Source organism: Rana temporaria, chromosome 3 (genome assembly GCF_905171775.1).
Source record: "Rana temporaria chromosome 3, aRanTem1.1, whole genome shotgun sequence".
NCBI classification, from domain to species: Eukaryota; Metazoa; Chordata; class Amphibia; order Anura; family Ranidae; genus Rana; species Rana temporaria.
Window position 1 is genome coordinate 433,583,002 of NC_053491.1, and position 25,338 is coordinate 433,608,339.

General features: G+C 42.7%; 1 protein-coding gene and 2 non-coding genes across 3 annotated transcripts in view; all 3 read right to left on the bottom strand.

Moving 5' to 3' along the window:
- Positions 1 to 5,022: 5,022 nt before the first annotated feature.
- Positions 5,023 to 5,094, bottom strand: TRNAE-CUC. Its single transcript has one exon. It is a non-coding gene; the product is annotated as a tRNA-Glu (tRNA).
- A 374-nt stretch (positions 5,095 to 5,468) lies between these two features.
- Positions 5,469 to 5,541, bottom strand: TRNAV-CAC. The gene has a single exon. It is a non-coding gene; the product is annotated as a tRNA-Val (tRNA).
- Positions 5,542 to 13,981: 8,440 nt separating this feature from the next.
- The window catches only part of FBXL12 (F-box and leucine rich repeat protein 12), a 36,876-nt gene continuing 25,519 nt past the window's right edge, over positions 13,982 to 25,338 (bottom strand). The window contains exon 3 of the mRNA XM_040346377.1: positions 13,982 to 14,916. Coding sequence (XP_040202311.1) covers positions 14,110 to 14,916 — 807 coding nt within the window. The 3' untranslated portion in view covers positions 13,982 to 14,109. The remainder of the gene's footprint in view (positions 14,917 to 25,338) is intronic.

Below are 25,338 nucleotides of genomic sequence, written 5' to 3' on the forward strand. Positions count from 1 at the left end.
CTGCAACTGCAGGTTGTACTACAGCCCCAGCCATGGAAAATTAGGCTTTTAATAGGGACTCCAGCTTTTTATCAGTTGGAACCTTAAAACCCTGCGTGTTGTCTAAAGGACAGGTCAGGTTTTTGTTTGCACAAGAAATAGCTGCATCAATAGCAGGTACTCCCCATTTCTTGGTGAAACCTTCCTCCATAGGATAAAGGAGGGAAAACTGCCTAGGAGGAGAAAACTGTTTATCTGGATGAACCCAGTCATCATACATCAGTTTATCCAGCAAGGGATGAACAGGAAAGGCGCATGCAGCCTGCTGGGATTTCCGGGATCCCAAAGAGAAAACAGAAGCTTCAACAGGAGGCAATTTGTAAGTGGCACGCACCATCTCTGTATTATATTGCACCTGCATCTTTAGCGACTGAGAAGTCGCAAGAATCCTATAAAAAGGGGGGAGATCCGCGCTTAGGAGTGTGTAATGGTAAGCTGCTGCCTCCCTGACGGGCCTCAAAGAGACCTGGAAATAGCAGGAAAAAGTGAAGGGATGGTGGCGCTGCTTTTACTTAGTAGTGAGTTCCACAGGGTGTCCTATAATGATGTGAAATATTTGTAGGGGAGCTTCAATTGCTAGGAGAGACCAATGGAGATGGGTCTCCTAAACCTACACACTGTTGCGTCCCAAGTGTGCAGGTGCTGCCCTCTATTATTGCTTGTAATAAACACTGGTGACCCAATAGTATATTGGTTCTTCCGATGAAAAAATGTGTATCCAATTAAGATGAGAAGACAGCTGATGGGTTAGATTTCTATTTAGATAATATCCTGTGTAAACCTTTCCTGGTTTAAGTGATTACATCAGAGGGGGTTGTGTGAAGTGCTATTATGCAAATGTAATTTATAACCACAAAGTGGTGCTGTGTACAATTAATGCATAAACAGATTGGGAACGAATCCCAAATTCTAAGAAAATCCAAGACTATTCCCCAGTAATGAGCGTGTTTTGAAGGAAAAAATGTGTGTATGGAATACATAAATACTAAGAGGTGTTGGAGTGTCCTCCAGGACACTGTGCAGACAGATAGTGGTTAAGAGCCTATTGCCCTTTAATTATGTGTTTTCAAAGAAAGAAAAATGTTATAAAAAGATGTAAATAAATAGAAAGTGTTAATGTGTCCTCCAGGACACTGTGCAGGCCAATATTGTACGGCGTCCTCCGGGCCACTATGCAAGTCAGCCCTAAGCAAATACGTGCTAGTATATAAAAAACAAAAGTGATTTCAAACGACAAAAAACCTAAGTAGGTTGTGATCTAAAATATGTGCAAAACAGCAATAGTAAAAGTATAAATATAAATAGATGCCGGCCCTTAGTGTAACTCAAAAGAAGTGAAAATAATAATAAATGGACACCTCAAGTAGGGTCAAGAAAAAAACATAAATGTACCGAGAATCAAAAAATAAATAAAATAAAATTGATTACAGCATCCAGACCAGCATCCAGACCGAAACAAAGGATGTCAAAAATTGCTAAATACCCTCACAGGGTGTAACCAAATATTTAGTAAATGTTCTCTCGGGTATGCCAGAGTCTCCGAAAGAAAACCAATCAAAAGTTCAGTATTGAAACAATATATCACTGTGTTAGACTGGTGGGATGTACATCAAAAAGAAAATACAATGTAGTGACTTCAAGTGATGTTTCTTTCCTGATGGATTTTATCGTGACTTTTGTGCTCCCCCTTCTGGGTCCCCACTCACCAGATGTTGGCACCCCTAGGGGCAAAGGGCAATAGGTGGTGGTACCTCGGTTGGTGCTGCTGTGCTGGCTTGCATCCAAATCGACAGAGGATGTCTTTCTCACCTCTCCGGGGGGGGGGGGGGCGGGGAGGAAAATCCAATCAGCTCCCAGGTGTCCAGTAGGTAACACTCAATGTAAAAAGAAAAAAGGAATCCACATAGTGTGACACTGTGTTTTTAGGAAAAAAAGACCGATCGTCTTTATTATAAAAATATATATATGATGATTAAAAAATTGTGGGACAATCCCACTGCAAGCCCCAGATGCAACTGGGAAAAAATATATTCACAGGGAATTGTACTGGTTACTTAAAACAAATTTCCAAAAAACGATTTTCAAAAAAACTGTTTGAGGAATAAAAAAGAGTTCTGCCACAAAGGCGCAGGTAGCCCTACTAGCTGTTTGTACTCACGAGCTGTGTAACGGTGCCTGTGCCTCACGGTAACGCCGTGTAGTCAGCAATGGGCGTCCGTGGCTCTCCATCCAGGCAGATCGCAGCTCGGATGAACAGCGCTAGAGTCAGCTGAGAGGGCGTGAGTGCGTACGTGCGTGCTTGCGTCTGGGTCACCTGACGCGTTTCGTCGTATGACGTTCTCAAAGGTGATTCCTATCATCCTATGAGTCCTCAGACTGCATATGATCCTCATCTCCAGAGAGGGATTTTTCACCCTCAGAAGACTCATCTGAAATATGCCAGAGCTGCTATCTCTCAGGGGGGTTGCGACAATATTAGCAATCCTTCCTTTTAAGCCAGCCAAAGCAACTTTTAAAGCCTCCTCAGTGACCTATACAGGAGTTGCCATGGGAGAAGATGCAAAACCAGACAGGGGCTCATCCTGTGAGGCTGCTATCAGGCTGACAGAGGGGGATGGTAAACTGCAGGCAAGCTCATAATTCTTAGCCGTACGCAGGGATTTTCTGGTGCCCCTTTTACTCGCCCTAGACCCTCTTCTCGGGGGCATAGTCCTTACTGCAAAGCAAAGGTACTATCCACAAATATAAATGCAATCACTGTTGTGCTATAGTCTTACAATAAACAAAATATCAGCTCACTGCACAACCTGATGCAGAGTAGGAGGCTTATGCTGGCCATACACTCCACGAAAAATCGTCCAAACGAACTTTCAAAAAACTAACGTTCGGTCATGAGCGCAAACGATAGTGCCATCGTGAATAAAAATTATTATTTTTTTTTTAAATATACCTAGTGCAGAAAGTTCGGACGGGAAACACATTAACCTTCCAATTTATCGTTCGTTCCGGCTCAAAAACGTCCCAACGATTGTCGATTTTGTGCCCATTAACTGGTTGAAAAACAAACAAACTGTCTGAACGACCAATTTTCGCCCGATTTTTCGTGGAGTGTATGGCCAGCATAAGTTTTGCCTGGTTGAATCCACAGGGATGCTTACAGTCCATGCTGCTTACAGAAGGCTCTGGCATGCTGGGCTTTTAAACCAGCCTCTTGGTGCCTGCACACAGGTGTCCTGTGTTGCACACGGATCACTAGCAATCACTTGGCCCTCCCCCTATCCATGTCTCATTCAGACAGCAAAAAGCACACACGCCGCTGTCATGGCGGTGCCCAGGAGATGAGTAAGAGGGGGGAGAGATTACTGGGGGGCATTATTATGGACCCCTGTATGTGTATTGTGGCAGAGCCTGCAGCGAAAAGAGGCGATTGGTGTTATATTTGACCGACTTCGCTGAGCATGTATCCTGGAAGGCTATGTAAGAAAACACCAGGTTTGCACTTACTCCCTCCAGTGGTGAGAACCAGGAAAGACATCCTACTCAAAAGAAGATAATACATAAATAAAATCATCCTCTTCGTACCTTATCCACGCCACAGGAAAGCTACTAAAAGTAGTTCCAGCTTTCACCCATCACGGCGGGCAAGTTGTGCCAACCTTCAGGTTTTATTAGAGAAAACCTCATACCTGGACCTGTAGAAGACTCTGCCAGAAACTTTTGGTGCCACAGATGATGTATTAGTACACTAAAGTCTGGATCCCAGAGCCCAGACCTCCACAGAGAGACATTACAGGCAAACCTTGTTTCTTCTTTATAAGAGGCCTGGGTACCAACCAAGGATGGACTGGCCATAGGGACTACAGGGAGTTTCCTGGTGGGCCGATGGCTCAGTGGGCCGTTTTTTAAAAGAGAGATGCTGCTTGGAGGACTTTTTTTAACGCCCTCGCAACGTTCCAGTGTGAAAGCACTCAGGCTTTCACACTGGGACTGCAGCAGAAGCGTTTTTTAGTCACTTTACAGGCGCTATTTTTAGCCCAAAAGAGCCTAAAAAACGCCTCAGTGTAAAAAGGGGTCCTACACTCACCCCCTCTCTTTTACACTCACTCTCTTTTTCTTACACTCACCCCCCTCTCTCACCCCCTTTCCCTCAACCCTCCCTCTCTCTCTCTCACCCTCTCATGATATACAATAATGGATGTAGGGGCCTTTTGGTGGGCGTGATTTTTCGGGGGGTGGGGGGCAGCATTTTATTGAATTAAAGTGGGCCGGTCTGGATGAAGTCCAGGGCCAAATTTTTGTCCCAGTCCAGCCCTGGTACCAACCATCTTAGGCCTTTGATATCAGCCCAAGGAATGGATCCGGTTATAGCTCCTAGCTCTCCGCAGCCAGACCATCAAAAGAGCATTTTTCTTCTTAGCACATGTTGAACGTGACCAACCACTTTAAACACTGGTGAAAAAACTGAGGTACTCTCCATTTGGGAGGGGTTATATAGGGGAGGAACTCAATTTTAATTGGGTTTGCCAGTGTCCAATCACCTGTGTTGACTACATAACCCATTAAGTAATTAAGGGTCTGTGTCCCGTGATGTATAATCAAGAAAGTACAACTTTTTGATAATATTTTTTCTGTCCATCTATGGGTTGGTTTAGCTGGTTGTGGAACATTTTATTAATAAAGCCTGTTATTTCCAAATATATAATTGTATAAAGAAATTAATATATAAATAGCAGTCCTGCAGTTTGTATATTCTCTTTTAATTAGTTTTATGTAATTATTATATGCAAAACCTACTGGATAACAACTGAAAAATAGAAACGCCAACAAGTTATTTTTTTTTACATATTCACTTGTATTGTTTGCAAATCAATATAATGAAGTTGGTTGTTTGTACCATCATGTCTCATCTGAAGTTCAGGGTTATCAGGAAAAATATAAAGCTCATGATTTAGTGGAAAGAAAAAAATAAAAATAAAACTTTTCTTCCCTGACCGGGAATCGAACCCGGGCCGCGGCGGTGAGAGCGCCGAATCCTAACCACTAGACCACCAGGGAGCTTGCGAAGTGAAGTTCTGACATGTATATGAGTACAATATAACAATTAACTGTGGGGGAAAGTCAGCCGTTTCAGTGTGGCTAGTCTCATAACTGATTGTTAGCTGTACAAGCACATTGGAATTGGATGACATACTTTCTAAAATAAGAAAGATTGCAGATGGCTAATAAAAGACTTATCCCACTTTTACAGCTCCGTTAAAAAAAAAAAAACAAAAAAAAATTGTATATATATATATATATATATATACACACACCCACACCATAATTTCTGCAATAATATATTACTATGATGGTACAATAAAAGCACAGTGATAAATATACTGTAATATCATAATTAAAAATTCTATAAAATAATCCAACAGCCAAAAACATGTTTCCGCCCGGTTTCGAACCGGGGACCTTTCGCGTGTGAGGCGAACGTGATAACCACTACACTACGGAAACTGGCTTGTATTGAATTCTGCAGTCATATTTGATAACATGCACTATATGCATTCTTGTACACTTCAAATCTTTCTGTTAGTTTCTGAAGGCCAGCATCTCCTCCTTTCAAAGACAATATTTTAGTCTTTCCAATGCAGTTGCTCCAGTACGACCTCAGATAGCAGGTTAATTATTTAGGGGAGGGGGAGGTCACTGATGAGAATAGCTTTTTATTTTTATTATATTTTTAAATAATTTTTTTATGAGCCCTTTTGGGGGGCTTTGGTGAGATGTCAGTGGAGAAAGGCCCTCCTGCTCCCCCCAAACCTCCTTGAGAGATACCAGAAAGCATTAACCTAAAAATAAAAAAATATTTCTCCAACACCAAGGATGGGGTTAGGCGATCAGTGCTCAACCACTAATGGGAAATAATAAATAAATAATGAAGTTAAAAAATTACCCATTGAATAAGCAAAGACAATGATACAGACCGATGCAGATGGATGGATGATAAGCTGCAGGCACAAAGTCAATCTCTGTGCTGCAGACTGTTGGTAGGGAAATGGCCATTGAATAAAGCAGGGACAATGATACAGACCGATGGATGGATAAGCTGTTGCAGGCACAAAGTCCACATCTCTGTGCTGCTAAATGTTGGTAGGAAATAGCTCTGATAGCCCAGCAAGCATGTGTAATGCGGCAGCTTCCTCGTTCCCAGTGCCAATGGATAATGTCCACCTGGAGTCCAGGGTCACAGGATGCAATTCAATGAACCTTCATCTTCTACAGCTGAAGAAGAGAAAGGTCCCTCGAAACGTGTCCTGTGACCCTGGACTTCAGTTAGACTTTACCATCCATTGCCACTGGGAATTGAGGAAGTCGCGACTGTTCACACCCATGCGATCCAATTCTGCATATCATGCTGTGTTTAGCAAACCGATTGCTGGGTGTCAGTAATAAAACATACTCTAATCAGTTTGCATGAACAGGTTTCAATTTTGATGTGGATTTTCAGCAAATTTGCAACGCATCTAGTGTGAACCGGCTCTCAAAATAATGTCATATCTGACTTTCCAACGCCATAACCTCCCAGCATAGTGTTATCACATGTCATTATCAACCCAGACTAGTATGTACACCTCTTCTGCCCTTCGAACATAGTACTACAGGCGGTCCCCGGGTTACAAACAAGATATGAACTGTAGGTTTGTTCTCAAGTTGAATCTGTTTGTAAGTTGGGACAGGTACATTTTTAAGTGTGGCTCCAGCCACAAAAAGATTTTTTAAGCTTTTTGGATATCATAGGGAAGGGTTATCACCCCTGAAACATTTGTTTTGCTGTTTGTGCACCTCATCAGAAGTTTTCACCTCACTTTCTGTCCTAATGACAATTGGATTTTGAAAATTTTGGGTTGTTGTGGAAACAAGGATTGAAGATAAAGCATCAGTCCTCATAATAGCTCTTACGCCCCATACACACGAGCAGATTCAGTTTTTTCTGACGGAATTCCGCTCAAGCTTGGCTTGCATACACATGGTCACATACATAGGAAATTTGCGCGTCGGAGTTGCTACAGACTATCGGAATTTGTCCCTTGGGAAAAATTGAGAACCTGCTCTCAATCTTTTGCTGGCGGAAATTCCGCCAGCAAAAGTCTGATGGAGCATACACACGGTTGGAATTTTCTGACCAAAAGCTCACATCGGCCATTTGCTGGCGGAAATTCCGACCACGTGTATGCGGCATTACAGGAGTCAATTTCCCTTCCTAGGGGTAGATTTCCTCTCACTTCCTGTTGTCTCCCTCCATTTGTAAGTCGGGTATTTGTAACTAGGGGACCACCTGTACTGTAGAACATAAGTGCAGAAGGATTTTAAACCAACCAAAAGACAAAAAAAAAAAGGAAAGAAGAAGACGACCAAAAGTAATACAAAACCCACATTTATTATAACAAACTGCATTTTTCTGCTTCAGGGAAAAAAGCGCAAAAACAAACTTTTACATAGAAATTAACAACTTAAATGATTTTGCAAATACAAGATTATACTACATCAACCATACCCATCACTTGCACGCTATGGTTTGTCTGAGGGCCATGAGTAGATCATAAAAACCTGAGACAATGAATGGCTACACTCAGGTGTGCGCGTGATTAGTACAGTTTCCTAGGAAGGTGCGTAATGGATTTTAGAAACTCGGCAGTGATGCTGTTTACAAGATAAACTTAGGTAATAACAAAATAATACGTAGAGACTATACACTTGACATTTATAAAGAAAAAGAAACGTCTGCTTTACAGAATAAAAATAACAAAAATTAAATAAAATATTACATTAAAAAGGACACTGTGCAGTATTCATGTAGGCAGAAAATGGCAAAACATTAAACACAAAATATATCCAAATATAAAAATATATTCATACTACTGATGGAATCATAAGCAAATTATTTATGTACACAGTTGTGTATATTTTACATAGGGAATTTCAGCTTCTAAACCAGTGTGGACTGAGTCCAATGTGGCTCTATTAACTTTACGAGGGGTTTGGCTCGTATAGAATGATAAAACTGGTATTTTTGGGTGCCCAGGAGGCACAGCATTACAACCCACTGTAAGCAGACTGACAAAATCAATGACAGGCTGAAATATGCAGCAGCTGTACATTGCTGGATGCTGTTCCAAGTGGTACTCATGTTTAGGCTGTATGAATTCAGGGACCTGAATGCAGGAATACTGGTCAGAACATTGTCCAGCCACTGCATATTTCAGCCTTTCATTGATGCACTGTGCACCTGTGCCTCCATTAAACAAATGCCAAGTTTTTATGCAATATGAGCCAATCCAACATGAACATGAACTCTAAAGTAAACCTTGACCGTCAATGAATCCCAAACAGGTGGCAACCCTAGACATGACTCCTAGAGGCATGATGGGATATGTAGCTGGAGTCCTGAACTTAAAGCTCTACCCCTGACCTAATCAATTATGCAGCCATAAGCCAAGCAGAGGTTGTGACATTTTTATAATTTTAATAAAATGTAAAAAAAAGTGGAATTAAAAAAAGTTTTGAAATACATTAATATGTACATATTATCTGCCAACATATTATTTATTCTACTCCAAGATTGGTGTTTTTCTTCTGTAATTTGCCTAAAATTTGCATCAAATGTATGACTAGCTACTCATCTTATAAGTGTCTGGGCTGCATTCCTATTTATCTCTGAAGACTAGAGAAACCCACCCCTCTATATTATAGGTAAGAGGAGATGGGTAGGTTTTGGTTATCCTGATAATGCCGGTAAGCATTGTCACTCTTGGACAGGAACAAAGTTACTTAAAGAATCGCCAAGTAAAAACTACAGAAAAAAGCCATAAAAAATAAAAATAAAAAAATGCAGCTGTCACATATAAGGACTGGTGAGCTGTAATATATAACTTTCGTTTTTTGGGATTAGGTATACTCTATTCTGTTGTGCATGATTAGCGGAAAGATAATATAAACACAGCTTTCAGGCAGTTATACTAGCAATTGGCTAAATTTAATATAATCATTTAAACTACATCTAAAGAATGCCCTCTGACAGTCTAAACAAGTATCAAATCTAGTTACTATACAATGCACAAGCCTCAAGTAATAAAAAAAAAAAAAACTTGTTCCTTGACCGAGTTAAATCTGCCTTCATTTGTACTTTACTTACTCCCTATCCCAGGCACTGCAGCTCACAGTGGGAGGGTCTTAGCAACAGAGGCAGTGCTGCCAATCCAGAAAGCAGTGGGCAGGTCTGGGTATGGTTAGGTGCTGATTGACAAGCTAGAGACTTGTGAATCACCAGTGACAATGTTTACAACTTTTTCATCTCACTGTAGTACAAGCAGGCACAGCCTACATGAGAGCGACAACTCTGCTCTGAATTTAGGAACACTGCAGCATTGTTGCCACTCCATCACAGGAAACTGGGTTAGGTGCACTTCACTGGTAGGAGCAACAGATATGTGTGGGACTTGGCAGAGAGACTAAAAGAAAACTGAAAGTGCAGGGGCGCCTATAATTAAAGAGGAGCTCCAGCCCCCCCACCAAAAAAAATCAAAGTCAGCAGCTACAAATACTGTAGCTACTGACTTTTAATATTCGGACACTTACCTTTAGATATGTAAAATGTAGCATTATTTAAAGTAGAAATTCAGACTTTTTTTAAGCATTTGACAGCGTTAAGGACAACTTTTGGTTATTTACTTATCTAAATTAAGGAAAAATGTTCCCCTCATTTGCTGTCTGAGACACACAGCAGGGAGGGAGAGGAAATCTTGATATTATTAGAGGTGATGTCGGGAGATTTTTGAATATTTTTTTTCTTTTCCATTGACAGACAAGACCAGACAAAAAATTAAGAGACATTTTAGTGGCTGTTTTGCTGTAATTTAATATTCAGAATTTCATACTGCAACATTTAAGAACTTTTGCTGTAAAGTGGTGAGCAACCATTATATTCCATATCTCATTTTTGTCTGGGAAAGTGCCCCTAAGTGAGATAGTATAATATTAAATCTGCAGATGTATGTGACAGAAAACTTTAACTTAAACATAAGTTGTACCAGTTTATCTGCATTCTTCTCAACATCGGTTTCAAGTGCAAAATTTTAAAACTTGTTTGAGAGTTCAAAAAAAAAAGGGGCGAAGAGCTGAAGTTACCCTCTGCAGGGCACAGTTCGGAGAACTGATTGGAAGGAAGGGACACAACCCCATAGGAACATATCTGAGGCTGTCAATCAGCTGGAGATGCCTCCCCTGTCAACATTTTTTCTCTTGGTGTCAGAAAAACTTGTCACAAGTGATTCATGCTGATGGCAGAGGAACAAAGCAGCAGAGAGAAACGTCACTTAGTGCTATAAATTGAGACAAGTACAGACTATAGAGGGATATATGCCTTGTTTATATTTCATGTGAGGTTTAAATCCACTTTTACGGTCTGATATGAACCAGTAGCACTTATAAGGACACATTTCTATCAACACAGCAGTTAATTTCTCAACCAAAATTGGGTCACCTATGGGTTTAAAGCATTAGCTCACCAACTGGTGCTACCAAAGTGACGCTGTGCAATTCAAAAGCCTTGTTATTACTTTTCTGGACAGCAAGTTAGCATAAATGGAGAGTGGGTTTCAGCCACAAAGCATCTCATTGTACACACTCTACACCAGCCATTCTCAACCAGGGTTCCCTGGAAATAGGCATTTTCAGTTTTAGATTTTGCTAAGGGTTTCTTGAAATGTAGCCAATTGAACTTCCATGCCCACATAGCTACAAGGCCAGAGCCACCAATAATCTTATTAGCTGTCCATAAGGGTGACATTCTGATGAGCACTGTAAGTGGACATTCCTCCCACTGACCACCAATGATTTGATTTTAGCAAAGGTCACCTGAGACCTGAAGATTATTTTAAGGGTTACTCTTGGCTAAAAAGATCAAGAAAGGCTGCTCTACCCAGACCTCCCATCCAGTGCAGTGATACTGTGTCTGCTGAGACCATATTTCTCAGGAGAGCATTGTAACGTAAATGGAAACTAGGCTTCAGCAGCAGAAAAAAAAAATCATCATGCACACCCTATACCACCCGCCAAAGGCTAAAAAGGCATGATAATTGCACTCACAATAGGAGAAATTGGAGCATAAGTAAAGATCAGTCTCGGCAGAGGTGGGAGGGGACAGTTATGTTTTTTTTGTGTAAACTGCAATTCCACTCCAACGTGCAATATGCCTTTGAACTTGCTGGAATATTTCACTTCTTCTGCAGGTACAGTCAGTTCTCCAGCACAGCTTACTCCTTCCTTGCACATCATAGTCCTTTCCTCTTCTGGGAGTGTCCAATTACTGTCTGTGCTGACCCAGCTCCAATTGCCTCTTCCTTTTTTACATAACCTTTAATGTAGCTGCCAGGGAAGAAGCAATACTTTAGAGCAGTGGTCATCAAACCGCTGCCTGTGGGACAGATGAGGCCCTTTGGGCACTCCCACTAGTAAGAGGCACTACCACTACTACCAACACCAATGATAGGGCACTATTAGGATGGGCTCACATCTATGCAAATTGGACGTAGATTTCTCTGCATCCAATTTGCATAGCAGGAGAATGTGACTGGCTCTCTATGGAGCTGGTTCACATATCTCTGGGGTGGCTGCAGAGTGCACACTGCACATAAACACTACCTCTTTGGCTCAATTTCAGGGCCAAATTCAAGCACAGATTCATCCTTGAACCGGAGAACGGGGATGCACAGCGTTCCTGTGCAATGCGCAGCCAGTTCCAGTGTGAACTGAGCCTTACCACCAACAGGGTACTATTCTTCCCACTGACACTAACTATGGGGCACTATTCCTCATCCTACCGACCAAAGCATTAATGTAACTGTTTTTACCCTAGTGACTACCAAGCCACAGACCTCGTTTACTCCCAGTGACACTGGTGCATTTTCTACTCCCACTGGCCACAGTCCAGCGTCTCTAAAGTCTAAAGGGCGGAACACTGGCCCTTTGTTTAGAGTTTGGAGATACCTGCTTTAGGCCTCTTCCACATGGGGCATGCTCCTTTGGAGTCTGCCTGCTCAACAGATAATCGGTCTGCTGATACCCACTTAGCAGGCAGGCGATAGGTTTGTGTTCGCTATGTTTATGCAGATCGGAAACAGACACAGCCTGCTCTTCTCTATGGGCAGCCAGATGTAAATCTACCGCCTGTCCATTTACACTTTAACTGTCATCCGATCCGCCAGAAGGATGGGGATTCCCAACTGCCTCTTTTTAGCGGATAGGCTCTCGTGGATGTAAATGGACACATGTCCGTTTACACCCACAGTTCCATAGGGGAGACTGGAGGGTTCGATCAGGTCGGCCTGAAAAAAATAACAAGCAGGCCCAATCAGTCTACTAAAATTAAAGGGGCCTTAGAATGTCACTTAAAAGTGTTACTAAACCCACAACAGTAAGGTCGGTCTGTATAAGCAGTAAAGCATGCTTGTTATACGCACTGTGGAACCTAAGGGGTTAATCCTCCACATTGTGTAAAAAGGCCGTTTGATCCTGGGTTCTCTGATCCTCTCCTCCTTCCACTGATAATTTCCTGATAACAGAGTCTATGGAGTCAGGGTGCACAAGCTCAGTTTGGTGTGTATTGCTAGAGATGTTTTTTTTCTCTTTGTGATCAGCATAGGGCCAATCGGCACTGTCCAGACAGAGAGTAAGGGATCTTGCAGTCTCATAGGACAGTCAGAAAACTCCTACTACAAGCTTTAACCAGTGCTTGGCTGGACACGGACAGAAGTCACAAGATTGTTATATACGGCCGATGAGAAAGCTCCTGTCATCACATCCACCCAGCAGCAATCTCAAAGCTTTTAGAGGTCTATACAAGGAATGATTTTATAGGTAATATACATTAAATTATCATATATCTTATTGGAATATCGTCATCAAAATGAATTATTCTGGAGACAGACTAAAGAAAACATCAGTTTTAGCATGCAGATAGTCAACATTCCCATTAAGATCTAGGTTTACCCATTTTAAGAAAACCACCATCATGCTTCATGTAGTTATGACATATGTTATAAGCTTGTTTAACATGATGAATGTCAGCACTGCCCTTTAAGCTCCCCAAGCTAAAAACGAATGATGCTGTAAAACAAGGTCAAAATTCCACTTAAGGAACTAAAATTTCCCATTGCAAAAAAAGCGGCTCTCGTGTACATATCTAAATACATAATTTACATGCCAACAAGATAACTGCCTGGTTAATAAGGTAATCATATGGCATGGAGGTATGTGAATTATAAAAGTGAATGAACAGAACGCCAAAAAGTTTGGGAATAAGTAATTCACATATGTATCAATCCTGCATTTTTTTTTACTTTGTCTTTAGTTCCACTTTAAACAGGTTTGAAATATGTCCAAAAATATATTAAAGTTGTGAACTATAAAGTGATAAAGCTGTTACAAAATGTAGACAGAAAGGTGGGAAGCAGGTGTACAAAAAGGTCTAGTATTTAAAATTTATTTTTTAAAGTTCTGAATTGCTCATTTTAATTCAATTTTAATTTACTTTGTTTTTAAATAAATTATTATTTTTCCTTTTAAGCCATATTCAATTTGTTAAACAGATTTGCAAATCTCCGATCGCATAATGGTGCAAACTGCCTGAGTGTGCATGATTTTTAATGTTCCTAAATTTGCCCCACAAACATTAAGAAATTTTAAAGCGATAACAAGACACATTTACACTATAAAATGCAACTAGAAATAATCAATATTCTACACTGCACAGCTCAAATTATTTCCATGATGTGTAAGTGGCATCAAGCACAACATATGCATGTATATATGTGTATATAATTATATATACACACACACACACACACACACACACACACACACATTATACATCAAGCAATAATAGTTAGATAAAAAAAAAAAAAAAAAGAAAGTGCCTATAAGCATCGACCCGACACAATTCCAGGTACAAGCTTTTAAAAAAAGGGTGTACTGGGCTTAAAAGCAGTACAGATAGTGCCATCTCCCATTACTGAGCCTCCTTCTCTAATCCTTCGGGACGGAGCCCACAGCTGGAAAGGAGTTAGTGACTGTGCAATGTGGGAGGCTTTTCCGAATCTCGTCAATACCTTGACCCTCAAAAAGGATCCCATTGAGGTTAAGGTAGTTTAAGGCTGGTAAATTTACACACACAGCTATGATGCATTTCGAGGTGAACCGGAGGCAATACTCCAACCACAGCTTCTCCAGAGTCTTAATACTGGACAGGCAAGCCAAACCAGCATCTGATAGAGAGCAGAAATTTGTGAGCGTCAAAGTCCGTAAGTGCTTCAAATGACACCCTATCAAGTGCAACGTAATATCTGTTACTTTGCAAGCATTCAGTTTTAAGTGCTCGAGTCCTTTAAGATGGGGGACTGCTTTCTGAATACCAATGTCAGTGACTCTGTAGGTGCCAGCAAGGTAAAGTGTCTTTAGGACTGACTGACTGCATATGGCTTCCAAATGATGGCTTGAAAAAGAGGACACGTTGTTCAGAATAAGGGTGTCCAGTTTTGGCAGAGTTTTGCTTTTGTTGGGTGACGGTTTGAACCAGGTCATTGGTATCTCACAATGGGACAGCTCCAGTGTTTTCAAGGTGGAGGGCAGACAGTCATAGTTCAGAGAACGGAGGTTTGTCTCCTCCAGGTGGAGGTTTTCCAGGCTGGGGTAACGCTTATCCAACACTTGGAGGATGGCGGGAGTTAGGAACTCTTGTTTCTTGATGGATAACAGAAGTCCCTTGATTTTCAGAGTCTGTAGGCTGGTGCCAAGCCAATGCCTCACTAGGTGCCAGAGGATTTTCGAATCCAGCTGTTGAACAGAAAATAATCATTGAAGTCAGAATACAATATAGCATACATGCTGGGTTTGGGGAAACAAATAATTTGACAAGATGACACAAATGATTAAAAAATAAAATAATAGTAATACTCACCTTGGATCGAAGCCCCCACAGCCATCCTTGTTCACCGCTCGGGTGGCCGACATCTCTCCCGGTGTGCATGGGAGCCGCCAGTCACGGCGTGGCCTCTTTTAGGAACGGCACGATCGCCATTGCTAAAGGGCGCATGCGCCGTAGACATCGGCGCCCGTGATTTTTGTAAATATCTCCTAAACAGTGTAGGTTTAGGAGATTTTTCAAGCACCTACTGGCAAGCCTTAATCTAGGCTTACCTGTAGGTTAAAGTGATTGTAAAGGGTTTACAACCACTTTAAGCAGAACTAAAAGTTAAAAAAATTATAATTGCGATCAGGCAGGCTCTTTGTTGCAGACGAGACCTGCAATAAAATACACTTACAGTGCATCCTGAAAGTATTCACAGCACTTCACTTTTTAAAATTGTTATGTTACGGACTTATTCCAAAATGGATTATATTGATTATTTTCACTCAAAATTTTACAAACAATACCTCATAAGGACAATGTGAACAAAGCTGGTTTGAATTGTTTGCAAATTTATAAAAAAACAACAAAAAACACATGTACATAAGTATTCACAGCCTTTGCCATGACACTCAAAATTGAGCTCAGGTGCATCCTGTTCCCACTGATCATCCTTGAGATGTTTCTACAACTTGATTGGAGTCCACCTGTGATAAATTCATTTGATTGGACATGATTTGGAAAGACACACACCTGCCTATATAAAGGTCCCACAGGTAACAGTGCATGTCAGAGCACAAACCAAGTTAGGAAGTCCAATGAATTGTCTGTAGACATCCGAGATTTTATCGAGGCAAAGATCTGTAGAGGGGTAAAGAAAAAGTACTCTCAGACCATGAGAAACTAAATTCTCTGGTCTGATGAAACAAAGGCTGGCCTGAATGGCAAGCGTCATTTCTGGAGGAACGTAGGCACCGGTCATCACCTGGCCAATGAAGCATGGTGATGGCAGCATCATGCTGTGGGGATGTTTTTCAGTGGCAGGAACTGGGAGACTAGTCAGGATCGAGGGAAAGAGGAATGCAGCAGTGTACAGACATCCTTGATGAAAACCAGCTCCAGAGCGTTCTGGACCTCAGACTGGGGTGAAGGTTCATCTTCCAACAGGACAACAGCCCTAAGCACACAGCCAAAATAACAGAGTGGCTAGGGTACAACTCTGTAAATGCCCTTAAGTGGCCCAGCCAACCTGATTGAACATCCCTGGAGAGATCTGAAAATGGAAGAAACTGCCCAAAAATAGGTGTGCCAAACTTGTAGCATCATACTCAGACTTGAGGCTGTAATTGGCACCAAAGGTGCTTCAACAAAAGTATTGAATGAAGGCTGTGAATACTTATGTACATGGGATTTAATGTTTACAAATATTTAAAACAAACTTCTTTCACATTGTCATTATGGGGTATTGTTTGTAGAATTTTTAGGAAAATAATGAATTTAATCCATTTTGGAATAAGGCTGTAACATAACAAAATGTGGAAAAAGTGAAGCGCTGTGAATACATTCCAGATGCACTGTACCTGATTGTTTGCAATCCTCTGTAGAATGTGCACAGAGCTACACATGCACAGCTTAATTTACATTTACATTGCCTATCTGGGAAGATACCTCTGAACCCACCAACGCATGCATTCTGCCACATTTGTACCCATCTATAGTTACATGTACACATCCTTTGTGATGGTCTATAGAAGCCTGGTTCCTTTTCCATTTCCACTAACCCTTTAATAAAACAGATGATGGCATTATAGTGTGCAGTGTTATCACCTATAGATTTTGTACCCCCCCCCCCCCCCTCATCTGAGCTCCTGAAGAAGTGTATTTTTGTTCCAAGAAACACAAAAGCCTTCAAGGGTATGTAAAGATTTTTTTTTAAATAAACATGTTATACTTACCTCCACTGTGCAGTAGAGCTGCACAATTAACCCTTTCATGCCTATGCCTATGTATGACATTTGGTGTTTACAAGTTAAAATCCATATTTTTGGCTAGAAAATTACTTAGAACCCCCAAACATTATATATATATTTTTAGCAGAGAATCTAGAGAATAAAATGGCGATTGTTGCAATATTTTATGTCATACGGTATTTGTGCGGTGGTGTTTTAAACACAACTTTTTGGGAAAAATTTACTTTCATGAATTTTAAAAAAATGAAAAAGTAAAATTAGCCCATTTTTTTTGCATAATGTGAAAGATGATGTTATGCCGAGTAAATAGATACCAAGCATGACACGCTTTATAATTGCACGCACTCGTGGAATGGCGACAAACTACGGTAACTAAAAATCTCCATAGGCGACGCTTTAAACTTTTTTTACGGTTACCAGGTTAGAGTTACAGAGTAGGCCTAGTGCTATAATTATTGCTCTCGCTCTTACGATCGCGGCGATACCTCACATGTGTTATTTGAACACCGTTTTCATATGCGGGCGCGACTTCCGTATGCGCTTTCTTTGCTGCGCAAGCTCGCGGGGAGGGGGGCGCTTTAAAAAAAAAATATTTTTAGTTTTCTTATTTATTTATTTATTTTTTCTAATATTAATTTTTTTTTTTTTTTTTTTTTTTTTTACATTTTGATCACTTTTATTGCTGTCACAAGGAATGTAAACATCCCTTGTGACAGCAATAGGTGGTGACAGGTACTCTTTATGGAGGGATCGGGGGTCTAAAAGACCCCCGAGCCCTCCTTTGCACTTCAAAGTATTCAGATCGCCGAAAACGGCGATTCTGAATACTGTGTACTTTTTTAAATCCGGCGCCATTGGCATCTGAGAAACCCGGAAGTGACGTCATGACGCCGCTTCCGTGGTTTCAATGCGGACACTGAATCAAAGCCGTTTACGGCTTTGTTTCAGAGCTCGCCGAGACGCTGGAGGCGCCGGATCGTGGATCGGGTCTCCCGGTGGGACGGGAGGCCCGGTCAGAGCGGCGAGAGGCGGCGGGAGGGGGGGGATGTCCCCTCCCGCTCCTCCGGAATAACAACCGAGCGGCTTTTAGCCGCATCGGTTGTTATGTTTGGAAAGCCGATCGCCCGCTCTAAACAACGGTACCGGGATGATGCCTGCGGCTGCAGGCATCATCCCGGTATAACCCCTGAAAGCCGAGGACGCATATATGCGTACGCTCGGCGTGAAAGGGTTAATCGCGGAGAGATTCGCAATCTCGATTCTCCCCACCTGCGATCTCCCCGCGGGATGACCCGCGATTCTTATGTGTCACCGCCATTCCACGTAACCAGCGTGGAACGCAAATGCCGCCGATATCGGAACAGACGTCAGCAGCCTGGGCTTCTCTCACAGTTTAATACAACTCTAGTGTGTATCCATGCGCCACCCAGTGGTTGCCGCGGTACTGCTTCTGATGTATTTATCTTTCTCACAGTTCTGTACAACTGTGTGTATCCATGCGCCACCCAGTGGTTGCCGGCGGTACTGCTTCTGATGTATAAAAAAACAGACCAGTGATATGTCTATATTGTTAAAGACCATATAACTCCTATGAAAAAAGCAGAATCAAAGTTTGATTCTGCTTTTTTCAAAGGAGTTATATGGTCTAACATTATAGACATATCACTGGTCTGTTTTTTATATATTCGTATTTTCAAATAAATCACAGGTTTATTTATTTGGGGGGTTTCTGGCAATCAATTTTTGAGAATCGTGATCTTTAGACTAAGCAAAAGAATCGCGATTCTCATTTTGACCAGAATCGTGCAGCTCAATTTGCACAGAGTGGTCCTGAACCTGGTCTTCTGGGGTCCCTCTCGATGGCTGTCTCGGCTCCCCTCACAAGAACCCATCACCCTTATGCGAGCAAGCTCGCATGGTGAGGAGTTCTTGCGGGCGCGCTCCTGTGATACAGCCGGCTGCCATAGTCGCTCACTGTTATCACTCGGCCCCCTCGGCGCACCGTGTCATTGGATGTGATTCACAGCAGCGCCAGCCAATGGCTGCGCTGCTTTCAATCAACCAATGAATGAGCCGAGAAGCTTGTGCATTCTTTCGAGGGGTCAGGTAAAGTAAAGGGGCGCTCAGGGAGGCCGCTAATCCGCAGATGTTTTTTCACCTTAATGACTAGAATGCATTAAGTTGGAAAAAACTTGTACCTTTACAACCCTTTTCAGACTTTGGATACAACAAAATGATGTGTGTTTGTTGAGATACAATATACTACTGCGTACATTTGGGCTGGGAGTGAGACCTAACTCTCTCAGAGGTCTAATCATTTTGTACTATGGGTTATATTGCCTGTTTTTATGAATTGCTAGTATTTTAATGCATACTAATAATATATTAGGTTTTCAAACATTTGTGTTTGGGTGCCTTAAAAGTCTACTTGCTACTTTTTTCTTATTTAGTTGTCAAAACATACAGCAGCATCTGGGGATTTGTTTAACACAGAAAACCTACTCCACGTGGGCCAGCACTCCAGGCATACCTCTGCCACACTGAACAGCCAGGAAGCTTGCTGTTGCATTGTTCAGCTTTGAGCTGGGAAGCGAGAATTATACTGGAAGAGGGAAAAATTTAGTTTCCAATGGAAATCTAGGGGGTAAGTGTGAAGATTAGTGCTTTGGGGGGGGGCAACATTATTTGGCCTAGCACCGAGTATGTATATCTCTTACTGGTTCAATCCCCTGTGGAAGCTGCAAATTGCTATAGTAGTCACTGCTACTACAGAGATAGCTGCAGACTTCTGGGTCCTATGCTCAGCAACTGCCCTGGGCGCAGTAACCACAGGGAGTGCCATCTTGATGCTGCTGCCTTTGGGAGAATGCCTTGTATTTTATTTCCAGTCAATAAAAGGAATTCTCTGATTTGACATGGTCAATAATGTATCAATCTCTACCTGGTCCAAATCAGAGAACACCTTGTATTCATAAAAAAAAACATAAAAGGCATTCTCTGAATGGCGGCAGTTCCAACAAAAACCAATGACCTTAAACACTTGCCCCCTAGGCCAATCCTGACATTTCTCAAATACATGAAAAAATCAGCATTTTGAATAATTCCCAAACATTATTATAAATTATTTTTTAGCAGGGACCCTGGAGAATCAAATGGTGGGTGTTGCAATTTTTTAGTCACATATTTGTACAGCGTATTTTCCAATGCAAATAAAAAAACAAAATAAAAAAACACTTAATGAATTTTAGCGAACACAAAAACAATATAACATCAAACTTTTTGGTAAGAAGCCACAGCCGGGCACCCACAGTTAGAATGCCGGTGTCACCGAGAGGTGGGGCAGAGGAGCGGGGCTTCATGTGCCCGCATCGCTGGACAGTGGGACAGGTGTCTGATTATTAAAAGTCAGCAGCTACACTTTTTGTAACTGCCGACTTTTAAATTAGGGTTGTCCCGTTACTACTTCTTTAAGACCGAGTACAAATACCGATACTTTTTTCAAGTACTGCGATACCGATTAATGATACTTTTTTTAAATGTCATGTGACAGTTTTCAAATCATTGGATGTGAAACCTTCAAAAATTGTGCATATTTTCCATGACTGCCAGTCACAATCTTATAAATGCTCATACAACCCTAAAAAGAAGCATCGCCAAAGTTTCTTGATCATACAAAACGGGACACAGAGCCTTAATTACTTAATGGGTTATGTAGTCACCACAGGTGATTGGACACTGGCAAACCCAATTAAAACTGAGTTCCTCCCCTATATAACCCCTTCCAAATGGAGAGTACCTCAGTTTTTTCACCAGTGTTAAGGTGGTTGGTCACGTTCAACATGTGCTAAGAAGAAAAATGCTCTTTTGATGGTCTGGCTGTGGAGACCTAGGAGCCTTTAAACAGATCCATTCCTTGGGCTGATATCAAAGGCCCAAGATGGTTGGAACCCGGGCCTCGTGTTGAGAAGAAACAAGGTTTGCCTTTAATGTCTCTCTACGGAGGTCTGGGATCCAGACTTTAATGTGCCAATACATACGTGGTACGGAAAGTTTCTGGCAGAGTCTTCTACAGGTCCAGGTATGAGGTTTTCTCCAATAAAACCCTTTGTAGACCTGAAGGTTGGCACAACTTGCCCGCCGTGATGGGTGAAAGCTGGAACTACTTTGGTAGCTTTCCTGCGGCGTGAATCAGGTAAGAGGAAGATAATTTTTTCTTATTTATGTATTATCTTCCTGGAGTAGGATGTCTTTCCTGGTTTTCACCACTGGAGGGATTAAGTGAAACCTGGTGTTTTCTTACATAGCCTTCCAGGATATACACGCTCAGTGAAGTCGCTCATAACACCACCACCACTCACCTCCTTCCGCTGCAGGCTCTGCCACGATACGCATGCAGGGGTCCTCAGATGCCCCCGGTAACTCTCCCACGTTTCCTCGTCTCCTAGGGGCCGCCATGACAGCACGTGCAAACGAACGTTTGCGCGGCGGAAACGATTGTTCATGCCAGAAACAATTGTTTCTGACAGGTGGACACATGGATAGGGGGAGGGCCCAAAGTGGTTGCAGTGTCCGTGCACAATGCAGGACACCTGTGTGCAGGCGCCAATAAGCCGGTTCAAAAGCCCAGCATGCCAGAGCCTTCTGTAAGCAGCATGGACACAGAGCTGTGGGCTGTAAGCATCCCTGTGTATTGAACCAGGCAAACCTAAGACTCCTACTCCTCTCTCATCACGAAGCACAGAAAAAAAAAACACTGACATGCGCAAAATGGGACATGCATGTATGCGTCCCTGATGACCGAGGACGTCAGGGCATCCCCCAGATGGAGCGCAGCTACCACCGAACAAATGGATTCCATGCGGAACTACCCGACGTTCACAAAAGGTATTTAGGGCCTGAGGCCCATAGAAAACCCCAAAACTCTCGTCCTGCAGGAAAGAAATTACCCCGCAGCTTAGCAAATCCCACACTGCCCAAGGCAGACCAACGGGCCGGGATAGGGGAAACCCTATCTAGTACTCCGAAGAGACCACCTCGCAGAGTCACTGGTCAGAGAGCAGGGAGGTTTCACCGAATTGTGAACCTGCAAGCCGCCCCTCCCACCTAGAGACAGGGAGGGAAGGACATTGGCAGGATTTGGGTGCCGGCGTGATCGGCTTACGCACCCAGGGACGGATTAGTCCCCCAGCTGGGCCTTTGACGGCCTGGGAGGGTTGCCCCTAAATAATACACACACATAGTGTGCATGTATATTATATAGGTGTATGCACACATGCCTTTGGAGGAAACCGGAGTACCCGGAGGAAACCCACGCAGACACAGGGAGCGACAATGCAAGCTCCAGGCAGATTGGCGTCAGAGTCCGGATTCGAACCAATGACTCTCTTGCTGCCAAGTAATGGAGTTAGACACTACACCACCGTGTGCATAAAACCATTCTGAAACAGAAGCCCTGGATAACAAGGGCACAGCATACAATGAAGCATCACAGACCTATATGAGGCCCTGGACCAGCTGGTCCGCTAGCCTAATAACCTCAGGAGAGAGTCGGTGCTCCTCCACGGTCGGTGCAAAATGCTCACTCCGTGAGTTGTATACAGCACTAGGGGTCAGGGCTACTCCAAGATGGCCGCAGAGCGTTCAGAACGCGGCCACAGGAAAATGGCCGGCGCAATGTAAGCTGCGCCATAGCGCGGCTACGACAAAATAGCCGCCAATGGGAGTTTTTAATGTAATTGAAAAACCTCCAAAAAAATGCGCCAGCGCCGACTGAGACTCCAGGGTAGTGGCCACAATAGGCCGCAAGCCAGACCCCAGCATGGTAAACATGGAACGGGTCAGTACTTCGGATCTTCTATCAGTCAGATCCATACAAGCGGGGGTTCCCGCCCGGCGGTGAGGGACTACAAAAGCCCTCAGCGGCTTTTCTCATTCCGCATCTAAAAGCCCCATACACACGGTCGGACTTTTGGCCAACCAACTTCAAAATCTGCAACTTTTCGAATTTGTTCGACCGTGTGTACGCTCCATCGGACCAACTTTTTCGTGTTTCATCCGACAAAAAGTTGGGTCTGCAAACGGACCAACTTTTCGACAACAAAAGTCTGATGGTGCCTTGTACAGCAAGCCAGCCAACTTTTGGACAAAGTGCAAATACGCATGCTCAGAACCAATGTTAAAAGCAACAAACAATAGCAGAAGTTAACCAAAGGGTGGCGGTAAAGAAAAGAGCAAAAAAAAACACGTGAAGTTGGGAAAGTTTTAGAAAAGTTTGCAGAAAAGTCTGACTGTGTATGCTATGGGTGTGACCGGACAAATCAATTAGGACAAAAATCCAAGGGAAATTTTGTTGGATGTCTGACCGTGTGTATGAGCCTTAAGAAATTATCAAAGAAGGGCACAGAAGGAAAAAACCTACACAGCGGTCTGATTTGTGTGATCCAAAAAAGACAGAGCCCTCGGCGGAAACCCAGCTGCACTATGCAGCTTAGGAGAGTCCCTTGCAGCAGTAAAAAGCGCACCCATAAATGCCTTATTCTGCATTTTTTTTTTTTACTAGGTACCTGGTTCATGGCTTCTTAACAGAGCATTCCCCAGGGGATAACGGATGAAGGGGGCACTCTTTTACCGCCCGACCCCCACCCTGGCACGTGTCCAGGACCAACAATAAAACTGTGGGAATCCAAGGTGCTAACACCTGCTGCCACCACCAGCATGTGGGGAAGGACCCAGATACTGACTCCAATATTTACATAGTGTGTATTATAATATGCACACCTGTCCTTACAAATAGACAAAAGCTCCTAGAGCCCTATTCAGGGCCTCTCACCCACTTGCTGCGCTGACCAGGGGTAACCAGGGGACTCCCTCAGGAGGACACTGCCCAGCGCTGCCTGTGAGAGGAAAAGAGCCGTGAGGTAACTGTGCGGCATCGGCAGGGACCTGTGTTTAAACAGGAAAAGCCTCCTAGGGCTTTTTTATTTAAGGATAAGACACAGATACAGCATAAAAAGCAAAACCTTTACATGTGTCACCAATCAGTCAGAATCTAACTACTCGCTGAAGTATAATCAAACATCTGTGCTCATCACAGGGATTTTTACCTCACAGGAAAGCCCAATACAAAAAAGAAAAAACAGGGCAGATAACACAGTCCCCTCAGGAAGGCCCCCTCCCCCCTGACAGCGGCAATATTAGCAATGCAGCAAGGGAAAAGGAGTGGCCCGTTAGGATCACGGATCAGTGACGATCCGTTGCATCCCTACAAGGATCTATATTGTCCAGCCTGTCTCTCAGCCGACAGTTGAAAGAAGATTCTTAAAAAAAAAAAGTAAAAAAAAAAAAATTCTCCTCAGGGCGCTGGGCCCAAAGGGAGCCATACGTCGTCCTCCTTGCTAGGCAGAACAAAACTGAGGCTGCATGCTACAGTGAGGAGGGTTATGTCTGGAGGGACCGCCCCCTGGGCGGGGCTATTCAACTCTGTTAATGTAACATGTATTTAACATGTTTCTGCCTAGTAAACAGGGAATATAACACACTTGTCAAGATTTCATGAGCTGTGTCCGTCCATGGACGATAAGAGAAATCCTTTTTTTGGAAAAATATCACGGGACACAGAGCTCCCACCCCACTTCGGAGTTAAAGTGGAACACTTATTGCTTTGCTACAAAACTGAGGTACTCTCCATTTGGAAGGGGTTATATAGGGGAGGAACTCAATTTTAATTGGGTTTGCCAGCATCCAATCACCTGTGGTGAATACATAACCCATTAAGTAATTAAGGCTCTGTTGTCCCGTGATGTATTGCCAAGAAAATGATTTTACAGGTAAGCTGTATTAAAAAAATCCAATTTTTTTGGTCCTACTTTTTTGTGAGGGAACCACACTCCACTTTTAATATTTTAATAAAATTTTCTTTAATAATATTGTGTAAACATATATGCATACAGATCTATTTCGATGGACCCTGACTGTCTTCACCAAGGGATCGTTTGCACATATGCATATGTGTGTTTATGCAAGTAAAAGATTCAAAGTGCATGCATTTACAAAAATGTATTAGGGTGGCTATAAAATATGCTATAGGTATATTCGGGTTGTATTAGGGTGGCTATACACTGCTGCAAAGTCTATGGATGGAGAAATAAAACCATAAGGCCTCATACACACACACCAATGATATAATTAAGCAACTCGCACTGCCTCAGCCCGCCCGCATCTATTAGTTTCCTCGAATGAAATGAGCGTCTGTGCAATATAGGTGAGGAAGTGCATTCGCAGTGGAGCCCCACGACGTAGCCACACAGGAAGTGACAGGAAGCTTCTGCAATAATCAAGGCTCTTTTTACTACACCGCCAACACCTGAGGACTCGCGCTCC